At 41.2% G+C, this 19,487-nt stretch overlaps 1 protein-coding gene across 1 annotated transcript in view; it reads right to left on the bottom strand.

Annotated features, from left to right (window-relative positions):
- Nucleotides 1-19,487, bottom strand: part of DOCK1 (dedicator of cytokinesis 1) — a 310,679-nt gene that overhangs the window by 60,047 nt on the left and 231,145 nt on the right. The window contains exons 33-36 of the mRNA XM_067300378.1: nt 14,283-14,431; nt 3,426-3,511; nt 3,082-3,238; nt 867-907 (exon numbers count right to left, since the gene is read on the bottom strand). Coding sequence (XP_067156479.1) covers nt 867-907; nt 3,082-3,238; nt 3,426-3,511; nt 14,283-14,431 — 433 coding nt within the window. The remainder of the gene's footprint in view (nt 1-866; nt 908-3,081; nt 3,239-3,425; nt 3,512-14,282; nt 14,432-19,487) is intronic.

Raw genomic sequence — 19,487 nt, 5'->3', positions numbered from 1 at the left:
CAGATCACAAAAGTTAAATTCTATGCTTAAATAGCTAAACATATCTGGGATTATTTAAAGCTCCTATTTTGGTGTTTCAGACAACCTTTTCAGACCATTTGCATTTCTATTGCGTTTTTCTTCCAATACCTATAAATGACTTGTGAAGAGTAACGAATTCAATACAGATTTAAGTAGTATTGTTCTATTATTCTAATTGTTCAGACATGGGGATAGATCCAGGTCTTGCCCCTTAATTTCAGTATCATCATTCCCCTGGAAGGGGATTCTCTTCACTTGTTTTTTTTTCCCCAAAGTTAAGCAGCGTCTGAGAATGAATTCATGAATAATATTTAGACACCAAAAATAGCAGTAAAAACACAAGCATCATCGTTTTAGCACATCGGCCTAGCTAATTTTAAGCCAAAGTAAAAATAGAGGACTAGGAACCCTGAGGTTTACAAAAAGCACGACAACATATTACCATTTTTACTTCATACGAAAAATAGAATTTGAAAGGTTGCTAAAAGTTTTAAATTTAAAATAAGTATCAGTCATCATATTGATAGTGCTTTTTCTTCCCCTCCAACAGTCATATGTTTTGTAAGTCACCAGAAAGTAAAATTATTTCTTTCTTAATTTTACTTATTTTCTTTATAAAGGCATCATAATAAAATTGAAGAAGTTAGAAAAGGGATACAAAAAAAAAGCTCAGGAGTCTAAATTCTAACGCTCACTGTTCTCAATGTACATAAGCCCCAGTACAGGTATGCTTTTCATTACTTCTTCCCCTCCAACCCCCAAATGATTGCTTAATAGAAACATAATTTTCTCCAATTACGCTACAGTAAGTCAAGCAAAATTTGTCAGTGGTCATGTTTACAAACCTGATGTACATTTCTTCTCTCTCAATCTCTTTGTAGAAATTCTGAAATGCAAAATAATTTTGTTACAAGGTCTTTGATTTCACAGTCAGAAATCTACACAGAACATACTCTAAATTAAAAATTCACAATTGCATAACGTCAGTCTCAAAACTGCAAAATGAAATCTGCCTCCAGCGATAGAACACAACTTATTTAACTCACAAAAGCTAATGCTGTGATGATGTTTCATGATGTAGCATATTAGGGCTTATGTTTCATTGCAAAGGTTAAGAATTTGCAAGCAGAGTGTTGCTAGAAATTGCTGCTGGCATTTGCAAGTCACACACCATTAACCACTCGCAATTGAAATTTGGTAATGTACAAAGCCCTAACTTTTAAGTAACTGTTGTACTATGGATTTAAAACTCGAAACCTTACTTGAGTAATACATCATCTGCTCTTGGATTCTAATATTTTCTTTGGAAATAGAAAGTTAGAATAGCGTTATTTATGTGGTTTCATATGCCACACATCATCATCGCCTGCCCATAAGACTTGTCTGAATGCCTCTGGTCTTGAGACAAACTAGTTAACACTACAAATACTGTAAATACAAGATATGATAAATTGGGCAAGATATTAAAGGCACTTCTGAATCTAATTTGAAGTTTGCCTTGAAAAGTTAAAATGTATCTAAGAAAACAAAACAGACAGAAATTTATCTTTCACTGAATTAGGATAAATTTAAACAATAAATAAATCAGCCTGGGTAGCCACTACCACATGAGTAAGTCCAATATAGAGCTGTTCCCGTCGAAGAGAACCGCAGCAATATGATCAATACCATGTGCTGCTTCGCAAATGACTCGTAACGAAGCGAATGTGCCGTTATAGTTGGCATACCCGCTCGCTTCTTGGGAGCTCTGCTCTAAAGACACACCGAACCAAACGAAACCATCCTCGCCTGGAATTTCTGCAGTCTGCTTTTTATTATTTGTGGGGTCTTTGGGGTTTTTGTGTTTTTTGTGGTTTTTTTTTTTTTGAAGTAGAAGAGACTTCTGTGTTGCGGGAAATAATAGCGTAGAACCATTTTATCCGAACGCTGCCGGCCAGCTGCCCTGTCCTTCCGATGCAGCTCGGGAAGCAGCATTAAATCAGCAAGAATTGGGAGAGGCTTGGGCAGCTGTTTGACACTAACATGCGTTCAACTTAACATGGCTCCATCTTCCCCCCAAAACCAGCGTCTGTTGTTGCCCCTCCTTTGGAAAAACAAACTAAAAAACCAATCGCAATTCCTGATTTGATGCCTCTGCGCCCTCTCCCACCCTAACGGAGCCCGTTTCAGCGGGACACGAAGGCTGCGCCGCACGCGCCGAGGACGTTTGCACTGCTCGCAAGCGCTAAAGCTGCCAATCATTTACCCGGATCCTTCCAAACCGGCCTCGATGAAACCTCGCAGCCGTATCGCATTAGGCCACAAATGCTGTGCGCCACAAGTTTAAACAAAATAAAGCAGAAAAAAAATCTAATTTAACCAGTACCAGCTTAGAGGGCTCTAAAATGTATTTTAACATAATTTTTCCACAGGGGTTCATTTTGCGCTAGTAAAATCTCATATTCTAATGCTTCCACAGGAAAGCATGATGTGTGTCTCGTGAGGAAAACTGCCTGCTGCTCCCAGTTCTGCTTCAAACGGACAAAAGTTTATCCGGTCTTTAACTTGACAGCGACCCAGACTAGCAGATCTAAAGTAGATTCTCCAGCATTTCTGGAACTTAGAGAAGGAAATGTCATGCTAGTGAGGAAAAAACTCCAACTTTTTCCTCTTTGAATGAAATCTTAACACTCCAATTTGTTCAAAAACTCTGAATACTGAAGCTGAGCCGTAAGCAGAATATAAACGGGATTCTAAAAACTGTGATAAAGACAGGAGTAAACTGCATATTACCCCATCATTTTGCGTGTGGAAGTATTTTTCTGTATTAACAGCGAGTGCCAAAAACCAGCCCTCAAAGATTAGGCCCTGAAACTTTCCTTCCCAAAGCCTTCCTTAAAATCAATTACATATTCACTAACCACTGTATTTATAGATTTATCTTCTCAAAAAAAGAAAAACATTGACATATTTTAAAACTGAATGCAAACTAACACGCAAACCGAGCCTCCTGTCAAAGGCGTTACGCGAAGCACGTGGCAGGGGACCCCGCCACGGGGCTGGTCCCCTCTGCTTGCTCACCAGCACGTTGACGGTGCAGCTCATGCGGTTCTCCTTGTTCTCGTCGTGCATTATGGTCCGGTAGTCCAACAGCCTCTCCATCAAGCGGACAACGAGCTTCACAAAAGTTTCTCCACTTTTAGCAAGGTATTTGTGCTTCCTGCAGTGCTCCAGGAGACTAGGAAACAATTACAGATGCCTTGTTAATCACACGCAGGAAAAAGAGCTTGACTCAGGTGCAATTTTAAATATTGTGCATCATTAACAGATTTTAGTTATTTCTGGGCTACAAAGTTCATTGTAGTCTAATTGCTCTCTCTCCTGACTTTATGGTGACATAAATCCCGCTGCTGATCAACACTTACATTTTGTCAAATAACACTTTGTACTGCTCGTCTCCTCTGCCTCCTTCCACTTCATGATCCAGTTTTGTGATGATCTCATTTTCAAACTATAATTAAACAAAGCAAGCGTAAATAATCAGATGGCAAATATGCCACATTATTACCGTAGCCTAAATGGTTCAGAGATTGGTTGGGTATCTCTGTGAGATGTTTTAAAGCTTGATTGCCTTTAAGAGTTTGCAGTCCCTGATATTAGACTTTTATCTGCTATGATCTACTGCCCTACAAGGATCTTTCATTGAAGAAATCATTGGTCATGTTGTTAAATGAAGCTGAAATATTTGCAATAGAAAAAACGAAACAGGGAGACAAATGACAAGAATGAGAGCAGCAAAAGACCAGACACAAGGCAGAGCACACAGCGTCCCCTGCAATAACGATAAGAGCAACAAAAGCAAAATAAATAAAAGCTCCGAAAGCTCTATTTCTGACGACATATAACACCTACGGCTGCTCAGCCAGTTGCATCATTCAGCTGGATGCACACCCTAGCACCGCTAACATCTCTCCTTAGCACAGAGACGTTGGCTCACCCTGTGGCACAACCCAGTAAACTGTTTATAAGTCATTGCAGAGGGGAAGGAAATTGTTTCAAACAGCTTAAGAGTAACAACATTTTTATTTAGGACATAATAAAAGAACGCAATCTGAAGTGGGCGTTGGAATGTATTTTAAATGCAAACTGGATATTTCATTGGACTTTTAACGAGTGCAGAGGGTTTTGCCTGTTGCTGCTACCTTGACTAGGGCCCACGATGCATCGATGAGGAAGGAATGGACAGTCTGTAGCCTGATGTACTGCCAGACTGAGGATGCGTTTCCTCAAACTCTGGCTTCAGCAGCAAAGCCCCTTCAAGAGGTCCCTGGCACCTGCTTCTGCACCTCCATCCTAGCTATGAGGTCTCCTTCCCAATGCTACGGCTCACCACCTCCAAGTTGCACCAGGAACGTAACGGCACTTCTTATTCTTTTTAAACTACTTCCTCATACCAAAGTATCCACTTGACGGCGACAACAGCATGAACTCCTACGTTAAAGCCACCTCGTGTTGCCCGAGCGGAACGAAGGGGCTTCCCGTAACCGGAGAAGTCGGGCTCCAGGCTTTTGCTGAGAGCCGGTAAGCAAAGCCAGACTTCCTTCACCAGGGACAACGGCAAGGAGGCAACGAGCATAGCTTCGAAGAGCTGCGCAGTGGAGGTCACGTCTCGAGAGCCAGCTGCAGCCTAGGCCGTGCTCAAATTCTCCTCAAATTTCCACCTCGAAGACAAAAAGCAAAATGTCCGTGCCAGGAGGCAAAGTCCCCGCAGCCCGGCCGCAGACAGGACTGCAGCCTCCGTGCAAGGGCTGGTCATGGGCACCCGGGCAAAGGGACAGACTTCCCAAAGTGGCCCGGAGATGGGCGACGCGGAGGTCCGAGCTGGCGGCGGGTTGCAAACTGCTCAGCAAACGTGACCCAGTGTGGATGGGGAGTCATCTCCCACAGGATCAGGCACATGCAGGAGCAGGAGAAGACGAGCTGTTTCCTCTGGCTGGCAGCGCAGTTGAGATCGGTTTGGCTCTAAAGAGAAACTGCATTTTTCAGTCCACGCTATAAAGTTCTGCTGGCATATTTATGTCAGCGAGAGTGTGAGATCACATATCCCTTGCCAAGGTAGTGCCGTCATGATGAAACTCTGACGATAAGAGAGCGCGTTCCGGCACCGTAATTTATATCACTTTGAGGAGCCGTAGCCACGTCCACCACCAATCTCCTCCTGCCAGCGTACGCTGCGCTTCGCGCTCTGCCCACACAGTTCTCTCTCTGCCTACAGAGGGTATCACGGCATCTCAATCAAACAGCAAATAGACACGTCCTTACCTCTGCCATAACCACTTTGTCCTGAACCGACTGCCACGTGGACACAGCACGGTGAAATACGGGTGGATTCAAGAGAGCAAAGCCCGAAGCAGCACCGGTGAGGAGGTGAGAAGCTCCTCGTCCACCCCAAGCCTGGGTGCGCCCGCTCGCTTTCGGGAGCTCCTTGCCCAGTCGAAGCCCCTGGCCGGTCCGAACACTCACGCCCAGGCCACAGACTGTGGAGAAGTTCCTTCTTTGCTAAGAAAAATGCATTTAAGGCAGGAACCTACATTGCTATATAGGATTTCCTTGTGTTAACTACGACAAAGAACCCTGAAAAACTACTCTTTAATAGGACAACTCAATCTCTGAACCTCTTAACAGGCTAAACATCAGCAATGTCAAAATCCCCAGCCACATCCAGCACTGTTTCTGTCTCCCTTTCCACGTCTCCATGAGCTTTTCAGCATTCAATCACAGTAACAGCCACATCATTTCCTACCTTCATAGTGCACCCCAGCTTTTGTTTCCTCAGCATTTGTGTTGGGAAATTTATTTTTACATACCACCTGCAACCAGCCAGAATCATCTTAACAACAGAGCAAAAATATTCCAAGCTCAATGACTACAAGCTATCTACCTACTGCTCAGTGCAAATACAAGGTAAAGTTTTACAATACGCGTAATTCAAGCCAGCCTCACTCCGCCTCCTTGGTGCCTCCTTGGTGCCATCTGGCCACCGCGCAACCCCAGCCTGAGCTTGGAAACTAAAAAGACCAACCAATTTCCGCTGGGCCAGTAAGCAGATTCGCAAGGCAACCAAAGCTCAGGTCTCAAACAACACCCCAAAATGTAATTTCAGAACCAACCAAATAGGTGAACAGACATCCAGTCTGCAAAATTGCCTAGTTTGGTAAAGTTTGGTAAAGTGGCATTACTGAAAACTGGAACTTACAGTGAAGAGAGCTAGGAAACCTTAACTACATCATACTGTGCACACAGTGATAAAATCGACTAAGTAACCAAACAACAGATATTGCATCTTAAAACAATTTTTATTGCTCTGCTTGGCCAGATTTTACCCCCCCCCCCCAAGTCAGATTAAAACATGAGTTCTAGAAATTTTGAAGGTCCTTTTCCATACCCCACACGAACCACTGAATCATAGAAACACTGACTGGAAAAGACCTCAAAGATCATTTAGCCCAAACTCCCAGCTGAAGCAAGATTATTGCCACACTATATCAGGCCAACTGTGACTTTCTTTTAGCCAAGTGTCAAAAATCTCCATGGATGGATGATGACACAGCCTCTCCGGGCAACCTGTTCCAGCGCTGCAGTACTTTCTTTGGGAAGAAATGAATGAAAAGTGAAGTGAAATAAGATTCTTAATACAGTGAATTCATTATTCAAAAAATGACAGGAAAATGAGAAAAAGAAGAATAATGCAATCCACCCCCTCTACGAAGCAAACACAAGCTGAAATATGTTTCCCACAGTACAAGGACATGTCAAGTAAAACACTAAGGCAATACAATAATGAAACAAAGAAGTCACAAAATTCATGTTCTCTAATAAGACACAGAAAGAAATTGACTTTCTACACCAATGTGAAAAATGACACTTGCTGCCAGCATTAGCCCTTTGGGGGATGTGTTTTTTAGAAAGAGATTGCTCATATGAAGAACAGCAATTAAATTTGTCACACAGGATCTGGAGCATTTTCTTGGTATCAGTTTTACTCAGATTTCTATAGATGCTGGCTTTTTCAGTCTATCTCCCTAAATGCCCACTTGGGTTGAACAACGGGGTTGAAAAGAGCTAGAGTTGTGGCATTTCTGTGGTTTTAAGAGAAAGGACCTTTACCAGCGGCTTTGCTCTTTGATCACTCTTGATACTTACCAAGCAATTGATATGGTCTGGATCATACAAGTCGGATCACTAAACATTATTTAACATAGTTAAAATTTCTTCTGGGTCTCTCCAGAGAAGAAGGTAGCATCAGTGTAAGTTGTGGTCTATATAGCTATTGCCTTCCATGATTTGAGGAGGAATGGTGCCCACAAAAACCAGTGACTCCGAGACATTGCATCTGTTGACAAATTCTCTATGAAGATTTTTTTTCCTTTACTTTTTACAACATATATAACAACACAACGTGCGCCTGCAATTATTGTAATGAAATTTATTCTTAAGTGAAGAACTGCCAAATTTTCAGTGCTTATGTTAGAGCCAGTGACCCTTGCTGAGGCTTTTTCTGGAGGCTTGGGGAATATCTGGCACAATCTACGAGTTTGATTCATATCTTTCTATTGACAGTGAAAGCCCGAGGGGTGATGTTAGGAAGATTATTGGAAATTACTAACAGCTCTTCCTTGCAGCTGACCAAGATCTCAGCTTCTCTTCAGGGTAAGTGTTTGAACTTTGGCAAAGACTATATCCATTACTTCATCTGTCTGCTACAATCTCCCACTTGGAGAAAACAGTGGTTACAAATTGATGCAAGTTATCTAGCTGCTTCTAGCGTCAGCTCAACTAATCATTTTTGGTTTTAGGTTTACTCTAAAGTATGGTTAGGCTACATTTGTAGCACTGATGGACAATCTAATTCTACCTGTAGATGGCTTCCCATTTTCAACCCTCCAATGTGCTATAAATATGGTTAGATATGGGATAATACTGAATCTGCCATACAAAAGTGCCAGATAACAGCTCTAGAAGTTAGTTCCAATACAGAAATAGTACACAGTTACTGTAAAAATTTGTTCAAAGGTTGCTATGAAACTTGGTGATAATTCCCAACAGTTTCATCTGATCCTTTTACTATTTTTCCACAGCACTCTAGCTGGCAAATAGATCAAGCGGCCATTTAACATTAGATGACTTTGGAGGTCACTGGCCTTACTACACTATCTTTTTCGCTTGTGCTTCAGGTGGGCTGAGGGAGAGAGACCTGTATTCTCCAAAAGGCCAGAAAACAAGGAAAAACATTTACACTTCAACCTTAGATAACTAAAAAGGTTACTTATTGAAATTAATTTAATTTGCACATTCGGTGGGATTACAGAGAATATGCAGCATCACAAAGCCTTGGAGAAGTCATTAACTTCTGTTCTGTCTGCCAATCTATAACACGGGGATACGGATGCTAACACAAGGCTTAGAAGCGGTAAGAAGATTTAATAATGAATTATAGGTTGTAAAAGTTGAGAGATATTCAGATAAATTAGCTACTACTTGTTAAAGAGAATTATATTAATCTGAAACTCATTGATAACCAACAGGAAACGACACTGCAAATAAAAATGCTGGTATTACTGCCTCGATGACACCGGGATTTATTGTTATCTGTTAGAAATGAATTAAAAATGTCTCTCCTCATTTTTTCTCATCTTTACTCAATTATTTCTCTTCATAACAAAACACTAGCTAAGGTACTTTAGCTGTATCTGTAGTTTTATTTCTGTAATCATATGTATTATGCACTCATTTATTACGCATTCCTATATGATTTTTCTATCTTTTTGGCCATGGCTCTATTCTGCTAAATGTTATTCAAATTTCTTCTGCAAAATGGGACAGCTGTATTGCGGTGTTCTTAGGGCTCTTACTCAGGCTGCTCCTTTTACACCACTGAAGCTATCACCATCGGACACTGGGATGCTTCTCCTTAATAGTGCTGATCAGCCTTAAAGTTTGAGACACAGGACTCATAATTTCTTCATGCTCATTACTGCAGAGTGGAGGGGGGCCACATCTCTCAGATTTCATTTTTTTACAGATAAGGGTCCTCCCTTCCACATTATTCAACAAGAAATGTAATAACATTGTGGAAGAAGGGGAAGGAAACTGCTTCTGACTTAATTCTTTATCTTATTTTGTTAATAGATTTTGCCTCTTAAAATAAGCTAATTTTACTAATTACTAATTCTACTAATTACCAGAGCAATTAAAAGCAATCTTATGGTGCAATACCATGAGAAAGGGAGGACATGTCCAACATCTCACTCCTGCCAAAGACAGGTACCTCTCCTTTCCTCCTCCCTGCTTCCTCCACGGTTTATTCTGTACCAGTTCTGGCATTGACTGGATGTCTCTGTGAATGGGTTCAACTCAAAACACGCAGAAAATCCGATGAGCAATGAGACAGGTAGAGAAAAGAAAAGTTAAAGTTTTGGGTAGGCAAACAAACAAGAATATTCATAAGAAACAGACCTATAGGAAGCAACAGATGGACGGAAGAGGTAACAAAAGCAGGAGCTCTTGGCTGAATTCTACATTTTAGCTGAATGACTGTCTCATGATGAAGTTTCTCTCCTGCAGTCACCATGGGATCCATTGCCATCACCTGACCAGCCCTTGAACAATCAAACTAATTCTCTTTCATCACTTCTGTGGCTCTGACATATTCTCTTTGATCTAGAGGGTTTGCTAGTAAAACAGGCAAAGGAAAAAAGCAGAGCAGAGAAGGAGGCATTTTCTTCTATAGGGAAGCTTCAGTCCCACACAGACTTTAGCATCAGATCCATGCTTTGAGGTACAGGCTACTTTGAAGCCTATATAAGGCTTCAAAGCACCTCAAGAGGGAGAGGACAAAACTGGGCAACTCCAGCTTTTAATTCAGTGGGCCTTTAATTTAGTTCGGTAAAAAACAGAGGAAGTTATTCATCATCTTTTTTTTCCTTGGGGCTACATATATTGGAAAAACAGAAACGCCCATTCTGTCTCTTACTGGTTTTACCAGGCAAACCAATTCATACTGAAATTAGAACAGTGATGGGGAAAGCTGTCCATTTATAACACAAGCCATCACAGCATTAAAGTTCTGCAAAAAAATTTAAATTTAAATTCCTCCCCCACACATCATGAGGTTTACACATCTGCTGGGGAAGTGGAGCTGGTTTAAACCCTTGTTGATGTGACTAATAAGGTTAGATAATTGGATTTCTGGCAGATTAGTTTATCAGCAGCCAACCATTCAATTCTCAACTTCTCTTTGAAAGCAAAGCTGGAAAATCATAATTGGTGGTGGCATGTATATGATATAATGCACTATATTACACAGACATGTTAAGTGTGAAAGCTTGCCTAGGTAGTGGTGATACTTAAACAAATCATTTTACACCTATTTCTGTTATTTAGAAGACAGCAAACACTACAATTAACAAACAAGTTACGGTTTGCAAGACAGATGATGCAGTCAAAGTTTGCTCAACATAGGGAAGCACTTGGGACTTGGATTCAATTGTTTGGTTCTTAGGACCAGCTCTAACTCAACGTCAGTATGGCACCAGACAGCTTCAAGCGACACCAGTCTGCAATGCTCGTGGTACCCTACACCAGGAGATAGCTCCTGCATGCCTCTGCTCTTCGGTACCACCAGAGAGTAGTAGGACAAAGGCACAAATGCGTTCTGGCTTCTGTGGCTCCATTATGCCATAGGGTTCTCCTGTCTTAAACAATTTTCTTCTGGGTAGTACAATATCAACTTTTAGCTTTCTTAGGACATAACCCATTACAGGATCTGTCCCATTCAATTGCACGCCGCAGGGAATCTTTTTGATGGGATAACCGATTCTCAATTATTGACACACAGATGTGTCATATACATCAGAGGATGTCGGTCTGCTGCTGAATGGGGCTGGCGAGTTAGTTACAAATGACACAGAAAGGACTGAGGCACTAAATGCCTTCTCCACCTCAGTCTTCACAGAGGAGGTCAGCCCCCAAGCCTTTAAGCCAAGAAGTACTGACAAAGCAAACGGCACACCACTGATAGCAGATGAGGGTTGAGGTCACGACCACCTACAGAAACTGGGTATATACAGGTTGTTAAGACCTGACAGGGTGCTAAGGACATTGCCTGACCTCATTACAGAGCCGCACTGTATCAATCTTTGTAAGACCATGGAGATCATGAAAAATCCCAGATGACCAGAGAAGGGCAAATATAAAACACAAAAAAGGCAAAAAAGATGAGCCAGGAAATTACAGTCCAGTCAGGCACACTTCAATTCCTGAGAAAACTATGAAAGAGTCCCCATGAAAGTTATGTCCAGGTACACAAAGGACAAGAAGGTCACTGGGAAAAGCCAACATGGATTTACCAAAGGTAATCACATTTAACCAACTTGACTGCCTTCTATGATGAAACAAATTGCTCAGTGGGTGAGGGAAGAGCTGTGGATTTTAGCAAGGTGTTTGAAACAGTCTCCCACAACATACTTGTTGACAAGCTGATAAGAAACAGACTGGGAAGATGGACTACAAAATGGATGGATAACGGCCTAGATTGCTGAAGGGCGGTGGTGGTTAATGCCTCGATGTCAAACAGGCAGCTGGTCACGAGTGGAGTTCCTCGGGGTTGATTCTGGGTCCTACGTCCGTTCAGTACTATTCTGTACTACCCAATATCATTAAAAGTGCTCTGCATGATAGGAATGAATGCACCCTCACCACGTTTGCAGATGACACCACACTGGGAACAGCGTTAGATACACAAGAAGGAAGAGGCACCATACAGAGAGACCTTGACAGGCTGGGAGACTGGGCCAACAAGAGATTGCATAAGGTTTAACACAGAGAAACGTGAAGTCCTGAACCTGGGCTGGAATAGTTCCAAGCAGCAGTACAGGCTGGGGGACCGACCGGCTGGGGTGCAGCTCTGCTGGAAAGGACCCGGTGAACAGCAGGCTGAACACGAGTCAGCAGTACACCCTTGCAGCAAGGAAAGCAAACTGTGTCCTGGATTGCATCAGCAAGAGTACAGCCAGAAGATCAAGAGATGTGATTATTCCATATCTTAGGCCACACCTGGAATACTGTGTCCAGCTTCGGTCCCCCCAGTTCAAAAGAGATATTGAGAAATTGGAGAGGGCCCAAAGGAGGCCCACCAAGAGGATTAGAGGGCTGGAGAACTTGACACATGAAGAAGGGTTGAAGGAATTGGGTTTGTTCAGCCTAGAGAAGAGAGGGCTCAAGGGGGATCTATTCACAATCTTCCAATACATAAAACACAGTTTTAGAGAAGATGGAGGTACTCTCTTCACAAGAGTGCACAGTGAGGCAACAAAAGAGGCAAGAGGCACAAGTCGCTTCATGGGAAATTCCATCTAGATGTAAGGAAAAAATTCTTAAACATTGCAACAGGTTGCCCAGAGAAGGGGTGAAATTTCTCTCACTGGAAACATTCAAGACTCGGGTTAAATGGCACTGGATAACCCAGAGATTTCCAGAACTCCCATCCAACCTAGACTTTCTATCATTCTGTGATTCTCTGCTGTTTACAATCTATGATCCTCGTCACCCAAAACACAGATTTAAAAATGTCAGCACGCTATATAACTACATTATCTGCAAAATTATAAATGGATAGATTATTTTCTGTTAGACATAACTATGCATCCCAAATATACTGGACGAAGGTTTACTACCTCTGTACCTGTCAATCAACATTGTGTCCATAAAGGAAGACGTTATAGTGACATAAGAAATGTATGTTGACTATCTACAATCCAAGACATCTCTGATTTAAGTAGAAGGCATTTTTCTTCTCAAAAGACAAAAAGAGCTTGTGTTAAAATATTTTAAGACATTCATTTATTAAAATCACCCAACTATTCCACACAAAGCTGGTTTTCTTCTGTCAAGAAAATATAGGGCCATAAATTTAGCTATAAAGTTACCCTGGGATTTTTCATGATCCATATAATTGTACAAATAAAAAATGACAAGTAACAAAAGAGAGTATCTGACAGGAAAACGTTTAAATGGCATCCCAGCGAGCATTTCAATCTCTTCAGTATCATCAGAGTCAAACATAAGAAAGAATGATTAGGCAGTAATTGGATGGAACCAAAATACAGTTCACAACCTTTCTATACAGCATCCAGCACAAAACAAATCAAAGTAATAAAGCTGATGTCGCTTTACATGTTTAAGTCACTCCACACAGATATTCGTGTATTCTGGTCACAGATTTATTACGAGCTGGTTATGAAAAATAGTTCACAAAGAAGTATGGAAAAGGTTAAGATTTCTCGTACAAGAAGCAAAACTGCCGGTATAAATGAACAAAAGTAACGAACACACGTCAAACTTTATTGCAAAATTCGCAAGGTCATATCCTGAACTGACAGTAATTTTCATAGCGTAATGGAGCTACACTGATTTATACCATGAGACTACCTGGCTCGCAGGATCCAAAGTTTGTGCAATCTATCTTCAAAGCACTGCTAATCCTTGTATTTTCTCAAATGAAAAAATTACTTTGATGTCAAAAAAAAATCATATAAGAACCTGGCGGTGAATGCGCGCTCCTTATGCTCAATCCATAAGGTAAAGTTTCAAGGGAAAGAAAGTAAAATGAACAATGTTAAGAAACTTTCTTTCACTACACTTGTCTGTCAAAAGTTGAAGCTCTTGGGATAAGATTGTACGTGTTTATTCAAGGATTTCCTTCAGCTTTTTAAAATAAAATAGAATAAAAACGCTACATTAGTACTTAATATTTTAGAGTGCCTATATAGCATGAAGAAACACAGTCACTGGTTGGATAGCTTTTTTCCCCTCTTCAAAACCCATAAAATTGTAAAGAGTATCAAAACTATAAGATACTACAGATGATAAATTCTTACAGGTTATAGTTTCTTTTGCCACATTATCAGGATTCCTTTAAGTCTAATTTAACTCAGATGCAGACTCCTCTCCTGAGTCACAGTGAAAATTTAAGGTATCTGTCTTTGCTTTCTCCTTTTGTATCATAAAGAAAGATTTCATTTACTTCATGCAAAATTTTGCCTCAATAAGGATTTAAAACCCTCAGATGAAAATTCTATAGCTACTCAGACTTATAGAAAATAAACAAACCCACAATTGTATTACGCTTGAGCAAAACAAAAAATAACAAAAATTCTTACACGCCTGTCAAAGAACAGTTAATCTTTCTTACAAACTTCAGATATTTGTAGCTGCCTGCTTACCATCTGGAAGCTTCGAGTCGAATGAAATTCACACTGCATCATATCAAAGAATATTGGGATTGTAGCTTTCCGAAGCTCCGTTTCGGGGATAAGCGTCATTTCTAATATAGGTCCCACCATTTCTGGGATGAACTTGATTTTATGCTGACCTTTAAAAGGAAAAATGCATTTCAGAGTTAACGAACGGCCACTGACTTTGGTAGAAGATAATTGCTTTAAAAGCCATATCAATAAATCCTAACATAGCCCAAATATAACATAGTGCTTTTCAAGATTTGACGCTACTGAAATGCATAGTACGATTTATGACTCAAGAGGGGAACCAAAGGGTATGCATAAGCCCAAATTAATAAAGAGATGTTCAATCAAAAAAAATCAAACTAGAACTTTCTATATTTTCCCATAAACCAACCATATTTACACAGTTCTAAGGCCTTTTCTTTTAAATACATCTTCTGGAGAGGCAAGAAAGTGGCCAAAAGGCCCATTGGTTACATCAGCCGATTTGGACTTCCACCTCCTCCTCAGCGTACAAAATGCTCTCCGTGTCGGTCTATCAAAATGTCACACGAGTGCACGCTTATACCTCCTCGAGGCACGAAACCACATCTTCGCCAAGGCTACAGTAGGTCTTCTTTCCTCAACAGTTGATCTGAGTGGCAAACTGTGTTTCACATTTATTTTCCCAAGAAGAAACTGCACCCTGCCCAACTCTCCCCGCTATGCTCTTTCACGTGCAACAAAATTAAATCTTAATGGGAACATGAAACTTCACGTATATTTTAAAAGCACCTAGTTACTGCTCATATTGTTGGCTGGAAATGTAGAGAACACAAGTTACACATTCTGCAAGGTACCTATAAGGCTTATGAAATGTCACAAGATTCCCATATGGAAGATATTACAGAAGTCCAATGTATTACAGGATCATGTTAACTCTGCAACGCTATGGATGTCATTTGATTTTCACAATAAAAAACCCAGAACATAAATTTAAACAAATCTCTATATCTTACAATACATTTGAAGTTTAACACCCACAACTGGTGAAGCTTCTCACACACACAATTGCAAACGGATATTTTATAAGAAAGTGCACTGAGAGGTAAGTTAATGCTTCATTGCTGTGGTACAGATCAGACTTCTCTAGAGTTGAGCTCATTTAAGAAGCCCTCAGCTTCCTCCATTGTAGGACTCTTGTTTCCCATTGCAGTTTACCAGTGGTAGACAGACAAACATATTTTAATTCATCTCTACTCCACGAGACTAGTAAGGCTACTAAGGTACAACTGTGGAAGTATTTAATTAGCAGTTTAATTTTTGACCAGAACTAACATACATCTAAACAAATGTAATCAAGAAGAAATCCTTTACAAACAGGTTTTTTTTTTTTAGCAGATATAATTTAAGTTACTTGATTTGGCAGACTTCAGAATCCTACTAGCATGTTCTTAAGGCAAATTAATATTCAGCTAAAACTGCTTCTTCTTAAGGCCCTGCAATGCTGCTTGTTGTTGAGGAACATCAAGAGCGAGCAGTAAAGCTTTCTTTCCATCTTTCATTTAAGTATTATTACATTCGGCCTCTCAGGTGACAGTTTTCTTGTATTATGCCTGAAAAGTGTCAGAGCCAATATTTCAGAAAACAAATGATAGTGACAAAAAGATATTCGTCAGGCACAAATTCAATGTCATAAAGTTCTCTGTGTGTCACAACGGGTTTTTCATTGCTTCTAGCACAGGGGTTCCCACAGAAAAGTAAATAATACCTTTTGAGGTTTAGACGTGAAAAGATAGTGAATTTAAACTTTTTAAATATTTGATCACTTTTCCATAGTGGAATATACAGTTCTCGCTCAAAAAGTAAACTACCGGACATCTCACGTAATGACGGAGTCACGCCTCGAAGGGAAAGCTCTAAGCGTGGCCCCATCAGGGGCCGAGCAAAGGCGTTGAGAGAGGCTAAAGGCACCCGCGGGGTTTGCTCCCCGCCGCGCAGGACCGGTCTGTAGGAGCCAGCAGCAGAACCCATTGCAGTTGTACTGCACGCACTCAGTCTTTTCGTCATGCGAAGCCTGCCGGTATTTACAGCAGCGCTGTCTCACAGGTAATAATCAACAGAGTTTTTAAATCAATGAGGACAGAGCACTTTTCGGAATATGAAATTCAGGAGGAGGACTTGGGGGATAGGAGTGTGAGAGTTATTAGCAGAAAGTATTAAATTCACTTGCACATTGCACCGCGAAACATCCCCTGCCTGCCGTTTGAAACCCATTTAGCTCTTCACTTCATCTGGAGGGTACGTGGGTGGCTCCCACCAGAATTTACACAACCCCGGCGCACAGAAAAACAAGGGAAATAAGCTGTTTGCACGGCGCGGGCAGCAGCTCCCAGCTTCGGGGGCGAAGCATCGTGCCTCACAAAGCCGTTTTCCAGGGCAATTTCCAACGTAGGGAGTTTCTCGGGAACCTGAAGCACCAGGGTCACGGCAGGAGGAGGCTGGCAATGACCTTGGGAAGCCAAAGCAGCACAAATTAAACTGTTAAGCCATCTTGGCTGCTTTTCCTCATCCAGCATGCACAAGGGATGACGTGCAGAATGGGTTGTCTAATAATTGGGTGGAAAGAAGGTAGGTTTAAACCTCTGACTTCCGCATGACCCACATCAAGGATATAATGACACGCACGCGTGTATTTGCCATGATGATGTGAGCCGCTGCAATGTCGTGCCACAAAATCCAGCACGAGAGCAAAACGCAAGAGGATGCGGCCCCGCTCCGGCCGGCAGCGGCATCCCTCCCGGCTGCCGGCGCGCGCTGCACACCCTGACAAACAAGCCAACAAGGAAAGCGCTCTTCTCTCTCTTTTTTCTTTTTTTTTTTTCCTCCAGTGTGGGACCTCCCACACATAGATTCAAAATGCGACAGTCTGGAAGAAAATTGAGGAGCCTCTTCTGAAAACTATAAGGTGCAGCTGCTTTAAGAGCTATATGCAAAACAGTATTTTTATGAATATGTAAAAGTTTCTCTTAATATTGGCTTCTGCCTGCCATGAGATGCACTGTTATAAAATGCTCGCAGAACAGTAGCAAATTCCATTAGCTGAACCAAAATCATGACATTTTATTTATTTAGTAGCATGCATGATTCTCCTTTTCACATTCCCCTTGTTTTAATTTGGGCCGTAAAAATCCACTGAATAATTTGCTAGCAACTTCACATCTCGCTCGGGTCAGCTCTAAGCATGCATGACTAATCCGGAGCATGTTATTTGCAATGATTTCTATTTATATTTTGTTCAAGGTTTAGGTCTATTTGAAATCCTGGCTTTCCCTCCAACAAGATTAACATCTCTGTCCAGACACCTTTTCTGACGTCAGGTGCTTGGAGCGAACTGCCGGGCCAGTGGCTAGGTCCCTGGATGACAGCAGCAGTGGCAGCAACAATTTTAATTGATCTCGAGGCATTTTACTTTCCAGCCTCCCTCTAGCTGGTTCAGATGTCAACAATAAAAGCACTATTTTTTTCTCTTTCTCTCCTCGATCAAGTGTATTATTTTTGATGTAATTACAATTTCTTCAACATTTAACTGTTCTAGCCATTGCAAACTGCTCTGCACGAACCAGGGCCAAGCTGTGTTTTGTATATGCATCATGCAGCACCTTCAAGTGTGCATCACTTGATTTCCAAGATTTTCAAGACAGAGGCCATGCCTTTCTTTACATGTGTATGAAGCTTACTGTCTCCCTCAGGTCAAAGGCTCTAACTGAATAGTGACTCAAAATCACATACTAAAGTTCAGGTTGTGATACGGGAGGAAAAAAGCCAACAAAGACTAACACACATTGCTTTTGGTGCACCTTCTTTCAATGGTAATTGGCAGCACTGTCTTGTTCCAGACTGCAGAGTTTTAACTCAGCAAGTATTATATGTTAATCATGGTATTTGTGAGCAACAACTAATGAGATAAAATAATAATTTTTCAGGCTTACCCATACCCTTTAACACACAAATCAAAAGTCAAAGTTAGTTGGCTTCATCATGTTTTGTGCACAATGACAGACAGTCATAAAAATTATATGCTCAAGCATATGCAAGAATTATAGCTTTTCACTTTTGATTTTGTTTCTGAACATATACATTAATAATTTGACTAATATAGTGAAACTCCTGAGATAAAAGGTGTCAAGCACAGCAGAATCAATGCCGCCGCGGTGGTAACTCGGGACTCTTTCTTAATTGATGCTGTGAAATACGTGAGATTGATGAAGAGCCAGAAGTAAAACATGACGAGCACTGACTGCTGGATTCCCAAGAAGGTGAGAAAAAGAAAGCTTTTCTTTACGAAAAGTAGAAAGGCCTTTTCAGATGGGGGTCCAGGCTCTTATTTACCTTTCCCTTCCACTTTTTGTTAGGAAGGGCAGCAATTTACTCACTCCCTCAACACGTGAAATTGCAGAATTAACAGTCCCTGTCAATTATAGAATCACGGGCATCAGAGCTAGAAGACGTCAAGAAGGCATCCACCTGGATGAACTTTGTTTGCAACGAACTTGGAATGAAGAATCTGTCTGATCAACTCTATCAAATATAGAAGGCTTTCATGAAAGCACATAACCCCCCTTACATGCCAATCAATTCAAACCCTCAGGAAACTCCAGCGAAAATGATTGTTATCTCCATGTAAAGCAATTAATTAAGTTGCCCAACAGCACCCGGTGACAGTAGCAACAATCAGGATGCACTCCACAGTCACCAGACTGAATAAAATAATCTCACGCAGAAACAGCTACATGCATGCCTACGTATACAAATAAACACTTCCAGTTTGGGTTCAGCAAATTCCTGGAAAAGCAGAGGAGACTTAAGTATCCAAAGTTGCCAGAGAAATTAGTAAAATGACACACAAGCAGATAACTGCAAGCCTAGAACAGGGAAAGAGTTAGCTAATAACTACCGAAGAGGATGCCAGGGTTCGGAGCCTGCTGACCCAACAGCAGGCATGATGCCGAATTTATTATCTGTCTGTCAAGTCATATATTACTGCGTACTGTGCTTTAATCTGTTCTCCAGACACTTACTCACCAAAGACACTTCTAATAAAAAGTGAATTCAGCTGCTCTCAGAAGGCTTTTTTCCTCATTACAGCAGAGTGGATGCAAACTCTGTGATATCAAATAAGTAAGGACCTTTGCATTCCCTTCTTCC

The sequence above is a fragment of the Apteryx mantelli genome, chromosome 7 (assembly GCF_036417845.1).
Source record: "Apteryx mantelli isolate bAptMan1 chromosome 7, bAptMan1.hap1, whole genome shotgun sequence".
NCBI lineage: Eukaryota > Metazoa > Chordata > Aves > Apterygiformes > Apterygidae > Apteryx > Apteryx mantelli.
This window is presented reverse-complemented; position numbering and strand designations above follow the sequence as displayed.